We start from the raw sequence: 13,465 nt of genomic DNA, 5'->3' as shown, positions 1-13,465 counted from the left end.
AAAAATAAACAATTCAAAAATTGTGACATAAATCTGACAACTTTTCTTCAATTGAATCAATTACAGGGGATTTTGATAAGACGCAAGTTGATAGAAGATGTCTTTTTTCAACAAACCAGCCGCTAGTGCACCTGTCTCAAATTCACAAGCTACTGAAGCTGATTTACAAAATGATATTATAGTACAGAATCCACCTGAAGATTCTATATCAGATCTTGCATTTTCACCACAAGCTGACTTATTATCTGTTTCTTCATGGGATAAAAAAGTTAGAATTTATGAAGTCTTACCAACAGGTCAAACAGAAGGACGTGCTTTATATGAACATGATGCTCCAGTATTAACTACAAGATGGACTTTAGATGGTACTAAAGTGATATCAGGTGGTGCTGATAAACAAGTTAAATTATATGATATTCAAAGTGGACAACAACAGCAAATTGGTCAACATGACGCTGCTGTCAAAGCTGTTCGTTTTGTTGAATGTGGTCCAACTAATACACAAGTTGTTGTTAGTGGATCTTGGGATAAAACTTTAAGATACTGGGATTTAAGACAACCACAACCAGTCAGTACTATACAATTACCTGAAAGAGTCTATGCTATGGATGCTGCACAAAAACTATTGGTTGTTGGTACAGCTGAAAGACATGTTTGTATTATCGATTTGAATAATCCACAACAAATATCCAAACAAGCAATGTCACCATTGAAATGGCAAACAAGATCAATTTCATGTTACCCACAAGGTAATGGTTACGCTCTGGGTTCAATTGAAGGTAGATGTGCATTCCAATACATCGATGAGCAAGAACAAGCTAAAGCAGGTTTTACATTCAAATGTCATCGTCAAAATGAAACTAAAGCTGGTAGAACAGAAAGTCATATATTTTCATTAAACTCCATTGCAGCACATCCAGTATATGGTACTTTCGCCACGGCTGGTTCAGATGGCTGTTTCCACTTCTGGGATAAAGATGCTAAACATAGACTTAAAGGGTTCCCATCTTTAGGAGGTACAATTTCTGCTGCTAACTTCAATAGAAATGGTTCAATTTATGCGATTGCTGTGTCGTACGATTGGTCCAAAGGTCACACATTCAACACTCCACAACTTCCTAACCTAATCAGACTCCATCCTACAAAAGACGATGAAGTCAAACAAAAAAAGAGACGTTGAAGTTTTATCAATTACTTTTAAATATGTTTCTTAGTAATACACGCGCCTGTACATTAGCTAATCAACGAGCACTACGTAATTGTTATGTAATCCCAACTGCGCTAACCGGAAAATGTGCTCCTTGAGATTCTTTTTCCATTACTTCTTTTTCTAGGGAGCGAGAAAATCGCTTCTTTAATTTCTACAACCAAAGATCAGAATTTCATCAGTTTAACAAACAACCCCCGTTAACGAACCCACATTCTTTATTTGAAAGTATACTGGACATTTGGGAACCTCTGTTCAATACTCAGCATGGCTTCTTCTGCATTTACATCTACAAACAAGGGCCTTCACAAGCGCGAGATGATTATCACACCGTTTGGATCTCAATTTGATGGTGAGTATAGTATGGAGAAAGTTGTCGAAGAGTTGTCAATAAACTTTATTTGATATCACTTGATCCTTGGAAATAGTTGAATCCTCAAAGAATGAATACTAACATATCGCAGACATCAACAAGGCTCTTTTTGATTATCGCTATAGAAAACAAACTCAACATCATCAAAACAATAACAACAACAAATTTTATAACGGTGGTGTTGTCAATGGTGGTGGTCATTTAAACAATCATCATCATATTCATCATCAAAAGAATCAAATGAGAACCAACAATCATCATGGTCATCATCAACATAATCAAAAATATCAACATCCACAAGTTGCTACTGGTGGTAACGCCGTTGTTGGTAATTTACATGTTAATGGTAATGGTATTAACACTGTTTCTGGTGTAAACAATGTTAATAGTCGTATTGGTGGTCAAACACATGGGTTGGCTAATGTTCAAGTTCCAACACCAGCTCCTACACCAATGGTTGCTCAACAACAAAAGGGATTTCAAGGTGCTCAAGTTGTTCCTGCTTATGCATCTACAGTTCCAAATCAAGTTCAATTTCAACAACAAGTTCAACAACAAGCTCAAATTTTGGGTAATAAAGCTTTGTTACAACATCCACAACCTCAATTTTATCAACAAGGTTTCCAACAACAACCTAAAGCTCATCAATTAACTCCAACATCTTCCTCCTCATCAAATGGTTACCCAAGTGTTGTTGCAGCTTCACCAGATAATTTTGTTGAAGAACTTGTTTCAAATTCAAGATTTGATCCTTTTAATGCTAATTCAACTACATTATCATCATCTGTTAGTTCAAATGGTGGTTCAACAAGTTCATATGGTTCAAACTATAATGATGATTTATTGAATAAGGATTTATTTAATGCTACAAATGCTAATACTAATGTCAATGTTAATTTACCTAATGAATTTCAAAATAAGGTTAATCCTACTAATAACAATTTAACTTTTAATGACAATAATAACAATGGGTTTAATAATAACAATAATAATCGTTCAGATAAAAATTTTGGTTGGTTAAATATCTGGGGTAATGATATGTCTGTTTGGGGTTAAAAAAAGTTTTAATTAAAAGTCAAAGGATAATATCCTTTAATCATGTGTGTTTTTTATTTTTCTATTTGCTTTTTTTTTTTACTATATTATAATTTTTTTTTATATTTCATTTTGTTTTGAGTTTATTTCTTCACGACGTTTATTGAGTGTTGCATTTTTGAAGAAGAGAAAAAGAAAAAAAAAAGATAAGAAGCATTTTACGTCATTTTTATCCATGTTTTTTTTTTATATGAAATATGGATTCATTAACTTCGGTTTATATGTTCTTTCAAGTGTTTTTTTTATTTACATTCATATATTATATTTGTCATTATTGGAAAATTTAGAAATGAGGAATGAAAGAGAAAAGTCAGGAAAAGGTGTTTCAATTTTTCAAGACTGTTATTTGTTTTAGTTTTTTTTTTATCATATCATTTTAATCGTGTTTTATTACCAGGTTGGTTGTGTTATTTTTTTTATATTAATTACTATACAAGTGTGCGTTATTTTGGTCAAAGAGAACTTCTGAGTTGAAGAAGTTAGGATATAATATTAATTTTTACTGATTTTATATTTATTTTTGGTGTGTGCGTTATATACGCTACATGTGTGTGTGTGTTTTGTGTTGTTATTTTTTTTTTGTTTACATATTAATTATCATTTATGTCATTACGAGATCAAAGAGTTTTCCAAATAAAAAAAAAAAAGCGTTGGATGTGTTTTATCTGTTGAAATTGTATTGCTAAGTCGGTTTCTATGCATTGTTAGCATTACTGGTCATTGTTAATAAAAAAAAATCATATATTAGGTCGTCTGTTTTTTTTTATATTTATGCTGATGTTGGTCCCTAAATATCATAAGATCTGAGTTCACTCTCATTGTTTATCTATCGTTATATAAAAATACAAATTGTTTATTGTTTTCTTAACAGTTTTATGTAAACTTTCAAACCATCATCTAATACCGACATGCTATTATCTGCATATTACTATATCATGGAAACCTTTCTTTTGACTTTAATGATATCAAACTATCCATTTTAGGGAAATTTAAATCTGAAGGTGATTTAGAGTTGAGTGTTTTGGTTGATTTAGTACGTCCTTGTTTTTGCTTCAATTGTTTGGCTTTGGAACCCATATTATACGGTAGTCCAGGGGCATTTAACATACGACTTCTAAGAACTCTTCCAGTTTTAGCAGCAGCTTGTGATACTGGGAGCTTTGATATTCCTTGTTTTAAAGATTTTATTGGTGAACTTGAAGTATTTGTATCGATTGACTTTAATGCCTCACGAGCAGTAGATTTAACATCTGTTGAACTTTCTTGTAATTCTTTTTTCTCAACGTATAACAATGATGTGTTATTTGGATCAAATATCTTTGATAACCCATTCTCATCTTGAAACTTAACAGGAGCTTCATTTAACTGTGTATCATTGATTGTCAAAAGGGATCTTGATGTATTTTCAACCCCATAATTATCATTACCAGCAATATCATCATCATCACCATCTTCAAAATTCTCCATTGATGAGTTCACAGCATCATCTTTTTCATCAGCAGAATCATCCAACAATAAACCTTCTGGTGGATCTTCTAGTGGTTCATTTTGCTGGCTTAACAAGAACAAATTTATCCTTGAATCTGATAAAGTAGATAAAGCGCCCTCATTCTGTTCATTTAACTGACGTTGTAGCTCTTTCAAGTGCTTCCTTGTGAGATCCATGGTGACCACAATCCCTTTGAATTAAGCGCCATCATTTCAACAACCAATAATTCCAATCTCTCCTATAATCATCCGAATAAATCTTCATATCAAGATCAAATTTCCTGCTTTTGTGTCTATTTTGGTGCTATTGTTCTGTCAAAATCCAGTGTGTATGTGCTGATTTCAGCGGGTAACTTTTTTTGGGTTAATTCGCGGGTATGATTATGTCATCATGAATTTTACTTTCCGCGAATTATTTCATGGTAGGCAAAAAAAAATCAAATATTAGGGTATAAACAAAAGGTAAACAAATATCAGATCTTGTTGTGATCTATTGGTTTCCATTGTACAAACTTCTTGATTCTAAAAGCATACTGAGAGTGGCTACTCCTTTGGTAAAAAAGTGAGTTACAATTGTCAATTGAGATTGGTACTTAGATCACATATCAATAGTAGATCAATCAATCTAGATCTTTTGTTGGAAAAATTCAAATACTAACATTTGGAAATCAAAAGATGTCCACTTTCACCACGCCTTATAGAAGTAAAGTCTTTGAATCTGGAACAGGTGTCAATGCTACAGCTATAGCACCGGTTGCATCAGCTAATAAAGTTCCAGTGACGTATAATGATTATCTGAAAGTGACTGATGTTGATATTAATGAACCATCAAAATTAGCAAGTAAATATGTTGATGCTTCAATTTTACGTGATAAAATCACACCAATATTAGATGATACACAATATCACAGTAATGCTGTCAATTACAACTATTCCAATGAACCAAATGGTCTTGGTGCATTCACACCTTTTGAAAGAACTGAAATTATTGATATACCTGATGAAATTTTAAAAGAATATAATAAAGTTGAAACTGTTAGTAATATGGGTATTTTCCCAGAAATTTCAAGAGCATGGGTCACAATTGATAATAAACTAATCTTATGGAATTTGAAAAAAACTATGGAATTTCAAACATTTGAAGATATTGAACATACTATATTGAAAATTGCATTAGTTAAACCAAAACCGAAAACTTTCACAGATTCAATCAATTATCTTTTATTAATATCAACTCCTCAAGAAATTCATATTTTGGGTGTTGGTCATTCATCATCAACAAATGATTTAGAATTATTCAATACTGGTATGATTATTTCAACTCAAGGTTTAAGTGTTGATCAATTCATTTCATTTGAAAAAACTGGTCAAATTTTCTTTACAGGTGCAGGTGATGGATTACATATTTGGGAATTACAATATTCAAATTCTGAAGATTGGTTAAACAAGAAATGTAATAAACGTTGTTCAACAAGATCAACAGTTTCAAGTTTTGTTCCAGGTTCTTCAATTATAAATTCAATTGCAAATTATTTTACAGAAGATGAAAAAAACAATGAATTGGTCAAACAAATCCTTGTTGATAATTCAAGAAGTATATTATATACATTATCAAACCAATCTGTTATTAGATGTTATAAAATCACTGGTAATGGTACCTTAGATGAACCAATTGTTGTTAGAAGATCACATATTTCAACTTTTGCAAGAACTTCAAATGCTAAAAATTCTCCATTATTAGGAGAAAAATATTTAAAGATTGTTAGTTTACAAGTTGTTTCACGTAATGAAAATGAAGATTTATTCTTAGTTGCTATTACAATTGGTGGTTGTCGTTTATATTTAAATGGTTCATCAAATCCACATAGTGTAACTGCACTAAGATTAGAAAGTGTTAAATTCCCACCAACTAAGATTACTCAAGAACAAATTGATACTGAACAAAGAGTTTTCAAAGAACAAGAAGCATTAAAGGGAACAAATGGAGGTGTTGTTGGGAATTCATTATTTGGATTACCAAATGATATTACTACTAGTAATAATAATAAAAAAATTTCATCAGAATTACCAACAATTTTATCATATCAAAAAAAATCTTCAGTCTTGTTAGAATCCAAATCTTCAAGTAAAATTATTTCACCAGGGATTTTTTTCGATGTTGTTGAAAAAAAAGATTCAAATGAAAATAAATTATTTGTTACAGTACCAGATTATGGTATTTTAAAATATCATAATCAATATGTTGAAAATTCTACATTTTTAGAATGTTCAGGTCAAGTTCATCAAATTGTTCCATTATCATCAACTTTTAATGCAACAGATAGACCACAAGGTTATGCAAATGAATTTGCAACACAATATATTTCAGGTGATTTTGAAGTTGCAGTTTTAACAAATACATCATTACAAATTTATCGTTTTAGAAAACCAGATTTAGTTTTTGAATCATTAGTTGAAGATTTTTTACCATTTGTCAATAAATATGGTATTATGGAATCAACATCAACTGCATTATATGTTACATGTAAATATAACATTTCTAAAACTATAAGATCAAATGCATTTAGTTTTTTCACATTAGGTATTCCAAATATTGTTGAATTTAAACCACGTTATGTTTCTTCAAATTTTTCAAATACATCATTAATTAATTCAGTTTTACAATCTTCAAATAATGGAACAAATGAATTTAAATTTGAAAATGTTATATTAAGTCCAAGATTTTATGGTATTGTTACATTAATTGGTAGATTATTCCGTGAAATTTGGGATAAACAAGTTTTCCAAATTTCAAAAGATGTTAAATATGAAAAAACTGGTGGTGAATTAATTAAAAATTCAATTTTTGAAAATGAATTTTTAAATGGGTTAAATATTGATCAATCACAAATTGAATTTTTCTTAAGTTCAATTAGTGTTTTAAATGAATTTTTCCAAACTTATGGTAATTCAATTGCATGTTTTATACCACCAAGTAGTTTTAATAATAAAAATTTAGATAAATCTGAAGAATTTGCAAATCAAGCTGAAAATATTGCAATCAATTCAATTATTAGATTAATTATTTCAATAAAAGAAGCATTATCATTTCTTGTTGTTTTATTAAAAGAAGGTGGTGAATCAGAAATTTTTTCAAATGAAATTGATAATGGTCAAGATGAAATTTTAAATTTAAGAGATATTTTTAAATATTTATCATTAGATGTTCAAATTTCTTTATCAAAATTAAAATTTAAAGATTTATTTTCACCAAATGATGAATCTAAAAACCTTATTAAAGAAATTTTATCATCAATAATTAATCGTTCAATGAGTCGTGGTGAATCAATTGAATATATTGCTAAAGGTTTACAAGAACGTTGTGGATCATTTTGTTCAGCAAATGATGTTGTTGGATTCCGTGCAATTGAGCATTTAAGAAAAGCTAAAGAAATTGGATTTAAAGATTATGATGGATTAAATTATCATTTAAGTCGTGCAATTGAATTATTTGAAGCTATAAATAATGAAGTTAGTGTAGAAAAAGTTAAAGAATCAATTGATATTATGATTGGATTAAATGATTATCCAAGAGCTATTAAATTTGCATTAAATATTTCAAATGCTTTAGATAAAGGTAATTTAGCTAATCAATATATTTTGGATGGTAAATTGAAAAATGATGATAGAGTTAAATATTATAATAAGAGAATTGAAATTTTTGAAATTGTTTTCCAATTATTAGAAAAAATTGATAAATTAACAATTGAAGCCAATTTTAATCAACAACAACAACAAGAAGATGATTTTGATAAATTTGGATTTTTAGAAGATTCAAATAATAATTTTATAACTGATTTTATTAAATTACGTGATTTTAGTTATGAAGTTGCATTTAAATTTAATGATAAATTATTTCATTATGAATTTTATGATTGGTTTTTAAAACAAGATATTAGTGAAAGATTATTAGAAATTGATACACCATTTATTTTGGAATATTTAGAAGAAAAATCACAAGATTCATTAGAAATTTCAGATTTATTATGGATATTCCGTTCTAAAAGATCAAATTTTTATGAAGCTGCATTGATTTCTTATTCATTAGCATTAAGTGATTTTAATATTTCATTAAGTCAAAGAAATGAATATTTAAGTCGTGCAATTGGATTTTGTAATTGTACAACATTACCAAATCAAAGACAACAAGTTATTGAATTATCAACATTAATTGAAGAAGTTTTTGAAGCTTCAAATATTCAATATGATTTATTAGTTTCAATTTCATATGATCATCAATTAATTGATTCTAAAAAAGATGAATTAATTGAACAATTAAATGGTAAGATCTTGACAGTTAGTGAATTATTTAATGATTTTGCAGATGTTTTAGGATATCATGAAATTTGTTTAAATATTTTTAAAGTTTCAGATTTTAGAAATTCAGATGAAATTTTATCAAGATGGTCAAAATTATTTGAATCAATTAAATTTAATGAAGAGACAGCAGAATCAGATATTAATGGTGACAAATTTATTTCATCATTATATCAAACTGTTATAAAAGTTGGTAAAAAATTAAATACATCAGAATTTGTTTTCCCAATTAATGAATTATTCCCAATTATAATGGATTTAATTATTGATATAAATATTGAATTATATCAATTTGGTGATTTGATTAATATTTTTTTGGAAAGTGGTGTATCATTTGATAAATTATATTATATTTTAAAAGAATTAATTGATACAAATACAACAGATGAAAATTATAAATTATATACACAAGAATTGAAAATATTAATTAAAAAATGGTATGATGAAGATATTAGATTAAGAGAAATAATATCAAGTAATGATATTTTACAATTGACTAATAGTGAAGAATATAAATTAGAATTGGATCCTATTAATAATTATATTTTAAGAACTGGTAATTCAATATAAATGTGTATAATTGAATAAAAATGTATACTATTATAAAAACAATATTAAATACAATTGTACTTCCATATATCCATATACAGTATATTGATATTAGCCGTTCCACATGATATGGTCCTCGGCTGATAACAAGCACCACAATAACGATAAGATGATCTAACAAAGAACTAATAATAATATAGTACCAATAACTGCTACACAATCATATAATACAACATAGAATATACGTAGTATAATCAGTATACAAATACTATGAATAACCTTCTCTTATCAACCAAATTAGGAAAGCTATTACGCCTATTTTTTAGTTTTCCCCAGCTAAAAAGATAACCGGCAAAATCCAAAAACTAAAAAGTCCAGAATCGCGAAAGATTACAAAGAGAATTGCTGTGATTCGACAAACCCCTCATCTGTCACTTTATTGTTTACATTGAATTTTAATATATAAAGATGGATTTCCTTTGGTTGTTTTGATCTTTTGCCACTGATTGAATTACTATCAATTATCATTCAATCATGTCTCAAAACAACAAAGGCTCAGGTGAAAAAGTCACCACTTCTCAAGGTTATCCATTACCAAATCCTTTTGAAACTCAAAGAATTGGAAATCATGGTCCCCTATTATTACAAGATTTTAATTTAATTGATTCATTAGCTCATTTTGATAGAGAACGTATTCCTGAAAGAGTTGTTCATGCAAAAGGTTCTGGTGCTTATGGGTTTTTTGAAGTTACTGATGATATTTCAGATGTTTGTGGGTCTGGGTTTTTAGATACTATTGGTAAAAAGACTAAAGCTCTTGTTAGGTTTTCCACTGTTGGTGGTGAACAAGGTTCTGCAGATGCTGCAAGAGATCCAAGAGGTTTTGCAATTAAATTATACACGGAAGAGGGGAATCTTGATTGGGTTTATAATAATACACCAGTTTTCTTTATAAGAGATCCAATTAAATTCCCACATTTTATTCATACTCAAAAAAGAAATCCTCAAACTCATTTAAAAGATCCAAATATGTTTTGGGATTATTTAGTTCAAAATCAAGAAGCTATTCATCAATTTATGATTTTATTTTCTGATAGAGGTACTCCAGCAACTTATAGACATATGAATGGGTATAGTGGTCATACTTATAAATGGTCAAATGCTAAAGGTGAATGGAGATATATTCAAGTTCATTTAATTAGTGATCAAGGTATCAAGACTTTGAATAATGAAGAGGCTGGTTCATTATCTGGTTCAAATCCTGATCATGCACAAGAGGATTTATTTAATTCAATTGAAAAAGGTGATTCTCCATCATGGACTGCATATATTCAATCAATGACTGAGGAAGAAGCACAAAATTTACCATTTTCAGTTTTTGATTTAACAAAAGTTTGGCCACATGATCAATTCCCATTACGTCGTTTTGGTAAATTAGTTTTAAATGAAAATCCAGAAAATTATTTTGCCGAGATTGAACAAGCCGCGTTTAGTCCTTCACATACAGTACCATATCAAGAAGCTTCAGCAGATCCAGTTTTACAATCTAGATTATTTTCATATCCAGATACTCATCGTCATCGTCTTGGTACAAATTATGCACAAATTCCAGTTAATTGTCCATATGCAAAAACTTTTAATCCAATTTTAAGAGATGGTGCCATGACTATTAATGGGAATTATGGTTCAAAACCAAATTATTATTCTGGTACAGTTCCAACACCAGTTGAATATACACCACAACCAAAAGTTAATTATCAATCAAATCAAGAATATTGGCAAGGTACAGCTCAACCATTCCATTGGAAAGTTGAAGGAGATATTGATTATGTTCAAGCTAGAGATTTATATAATAAAGTGCTAAGTAAAACACCAGGTCAACAAGAAAATTTAGCACATAATATATCAGTTCATGTCTGTGGGGCAAAACCTGAAATTCAAGATGAAGTTTTTAAATTATTTAATAAAATTTCCAAAAAATTAAGTGAAGATATTCAAAAAGAAGTTTTTAAATTAAGTCCAAGATCAAATTATCAACAAACTACTTCATCAAATGCTTCAGGTAAATGTCCATATGGTCATTCAAAATTATAATATAGCTTTATATATATTTACTTATTTATTTATTGATTTATTGTATATATACATTTTATGATTATGAGAATTGTTATCATCTTGTACTTTTCTACACCTTTACTAAATAAAAAGACATAAATTTTCATATACACCACCTAAAACATAACCTCATACCATACCAAACCTTATATATAACCAAAGCTTATAACTTTAAAGAACATTGACATGATTCCACAGTACATTTACAAACTTGACCACATTTACAATTTGTTGTTGATGAACCACATGATGACTTTATTGAAGAAGTTTGTTGTGGATTGATTTGTGTAGTTGATTGTGTTGTTGATTGTGATGTTGATGATTGTTTTTTGGAGCAGCAAGTCATGATTGTTTTGTTTTGTTGGGAGTAATAGATGTTTACTACGTTGTTGATATTGTTGATTAAAGAATGGAAATTGTTCAATATTTATATATAGTTCAATGAAATTTATGTATGGTGGAGATAATTGAGATTTTTGATTGATAAGAAGAAGCGAGTGTATTGACTTTCCTAATTGGGAGGTTAAGCGCGTGAACAATAAACTAATAAACTAATAATTAACATTGATTATATATAAATAATAATATAAATAATAAACACTTTTATTGATTAATTATTATTTTATTTTAATAGTATTCAATATTGATTAATATCCTTTATTAGTATTACTATATTATGGTATTATCAAAGTGGTTCGCGCAACACTCCCCATAGTTAAGAATTTGACATTTCATTTAAACAATAAAGAATATTTTAATTTTCAAAATCTGAATCTATTAAATCATGGCGGTAAATTAATAAACATCAACATAGAAATGAACATCAACACCAATATCAACTATTTAATCAACATTGAAGCGCTTCAAAAACCAATTGATTCTTCACAAATTGTTTTAATTGAATTCATAAATTTAAATCATGATATTTATAAAAATATTTTAATAACCGCTATATCATTATATTTAAAAAATCATGAAGATACTCTTATACAGCATTCTGAATTAGAATTAATGGAAAATTTCACTGAATTTAATATATCAAATGAATTATTATCAAATTTAATTTCATCTCCTTTAACTTTATCAAAATCTGAATTATTAATTTCAATATTTATTAAATCAATTGAAATTATTGATGGGATATGTTTAAGTGATGATGAGCAAAACCCTGATGATGGCTTTCCAACTGATAAAACTTCATTCAATATAACCATTTATGAAAATTTAAATATTGAAAAAAATTTAATTGAAGATTTTGATAATATAACATTAAATTCAAATAATTCACAATTTCAATTATTTGAATATTCATATATAACTCAATCTATAACATCACCTGAAGTAATGGAATTTTTAGAAATGAATATAATCCCCAATTCAAATTATCAACATTTATGGAAAAATTTAAAATTTAATAATTTTTTAAAAAATCAATTAATTGGTCATTCTAAAATTTCATTAATATTATCACAAAAAAGTTTAAAACCATTAATCTTGAATAATGTTAATAAAATTTTATTATTATATGGTCCTTCAGGTTCAGGTAAAACTTCATTATGTAAAGCATTAGCACAAAAATTATCAATTCAAATGAAATCAGGTTGTTTAATTGAATTTAAATGTTCCAAAATTTTTTCAAGATTTTTTGGTGAAAGTTCCAAGAATTTAGAATTAATTTTCCAGAATTTCCGGAAATTAATTGAAATGAATCCAGATATAAATTTTATTTTATTAATTGATGAAATTGAAACTTTAGCAAGTTCAAGATCAAATTTATTAAAACAAAATGAAACAAATGATGGTATAAGAGTTGTAAATACTTTATTAACTCAATTAGATTTCTTAAAACCTTTTAATAATTTCTTAATATTAACAACATCAAATAATAAAAATTCATTAGATGATGCATTTCTAGATAGATGTGATGAAATTTTCTATATTGAAAGACCAAATAATGAAGCTATAATGGAAATTTTAATTCAATCAATAAATGAATTAATTGAAAATAAAATTATAATTCATAATGAAAAAATATCATCAATTGATCATAAATTCTCCCCTGTGTTATCAACAATAGCCACAATGTGTTATGACCAGCAAATAAGTGGTAGAAATGTTTCAAGATTACCTTTAATTACATTAGCTAAATTTTTCAGTAATAGAATTCCAATTAATTTATTAAAATTTTTGGAATCATTAAATAAATTAATTCGCGAAAAATAACAAAATGATTGATTATATAAACATCCCCAGTTTAAAAAAATAAGGAGTTTCATGATTTG

At 28.0% G+C, this 13,465-nt stretch overlaps 6 protein-coding genes across 6 annotated transcripts; 5 read left to right on the top strand and 1 right to left on the bottom strand.

The window, feature by feature from the left end:
- Window positions 1–97: 97 nt before the first annotated feature.
- On the top strand, window positions 98–1,180 carry GLE2 (RNA export factor GLE2; the record flags this gene model as incomplete). Its single annotated transcript, XM_011275144.1, has 1 exon — window positions 98–1,180. One exon carries the CDS (start codon window positions 98–100, stop codon window positions 1,178–1,180), a length of 1,083 nt encoding a protein of 360 aa, XP_011273446.1.
- Window positions 1,181–1,525: 345 nt separating this feature from the next.
- Window positions 1,526–2,636, top strand: BN7_4290 (uncharacterized protein; the record flags this gene model as incomplete). Its single annotated transcript, XM_011275143.1, has 2 exons — window positions 1,526–1,563; window positions 1,706–2,636. The coding sequence occupies 2 exons, from the start codon at window positions 1,526–1,528 to the stop codon at window positions 2,634–2,636; spliced, it is 969 nt and encodes a 322-aa protein (XP_011273445.1).
- A 972-nt stretch (window positions 2,637–3,608) lies between these two features.
- Window positions 3,609–4,340, bottom strand: BN7_4289 (uncharacterized protein; the record flags this gene model as incomplete). The annotated part of the gene is made up of 1 exon (XM_011275142.1): window positions 3,609–4,340. One exon carries the CDS (start codon window positions 4,338–4,340, stop codon window positions 3,609–3,611), a length of 732 nt encoding a protein of 243 aa, XP_011273444.1.
- Window positions 4,341–4,838: 498 nt separating this feature from the next.
- Window positions 4,839–9,089, top strand: NUP170 (Nup170p; the record flags this gene model as incomplete). The annotated part of the gene is made up of 1 exon (XM_011275141.1): window positions 4,839–9,089. One exon carries the CDS (start codon window positions 4,839–4,841, stop codon window positions 9,087–9,089), a length of 4,251 nt encoding a protein of 1,416 aa, XP_011273443.1.
- Window positions 9,090–9,602: 513 nt separating this feature from the next.
- Window positions 9,603–11,162, top strand: CTA1 (catalase A; the record flags this gene model as incomplete). Its single annotated transcript, XM_011275140.1, has 1 exon — window positions 9,603–11,162. One exon carries the CDS (start codon window positions 9,603–9,605, stop codon window positions 11,160–11,162), a length of 1,560 nt encoding a protein of 519 aa, XP_011273442.1.
- Window positions 11,163–11,999: 837 nt separating this feature from the next.
- PCH2 (Pch2p) lies at window positions 12,000–13,406 on the top strand (the record flags this gene model as incomplete). Its single annotated transcript, XM_011275139.1, has 1 exon — window positions 12,000–13,406. One exon carries the CDS (start codon window positions 12,000–12,002, stop codon window positions 13,404–13,406), a length of 1,407 nt encoding a protein of 468 aa, XP_011273441.1.
- Window positions 13,407–13,465: the final 59 nt, after the last annotated feature.

Source organism: Wickerhamomyces ciferrii, contig 00152 (assembly GCF_000313485.1).
Source record: "Wickerhamomyces ciferrii WGS project CAIF00000000 data, strain NRRL Y-1031 F-60-10, contig 00152, whole genome shotgun sequence".
Taxonomy (NCBI): domain Eukaryota; kingdom Fungi; phylum Ascomycota; class Saccharomycetes; order Phaffomycetales; family Wickerhamomycetaceae; genus Hansenula; species Hansenula ciferrii.
The sequence above is the reverse complement of the archived record's forward strand: the minus strand, read 5'-3'. Positions and strand labels throughout refer to the sequence as shown.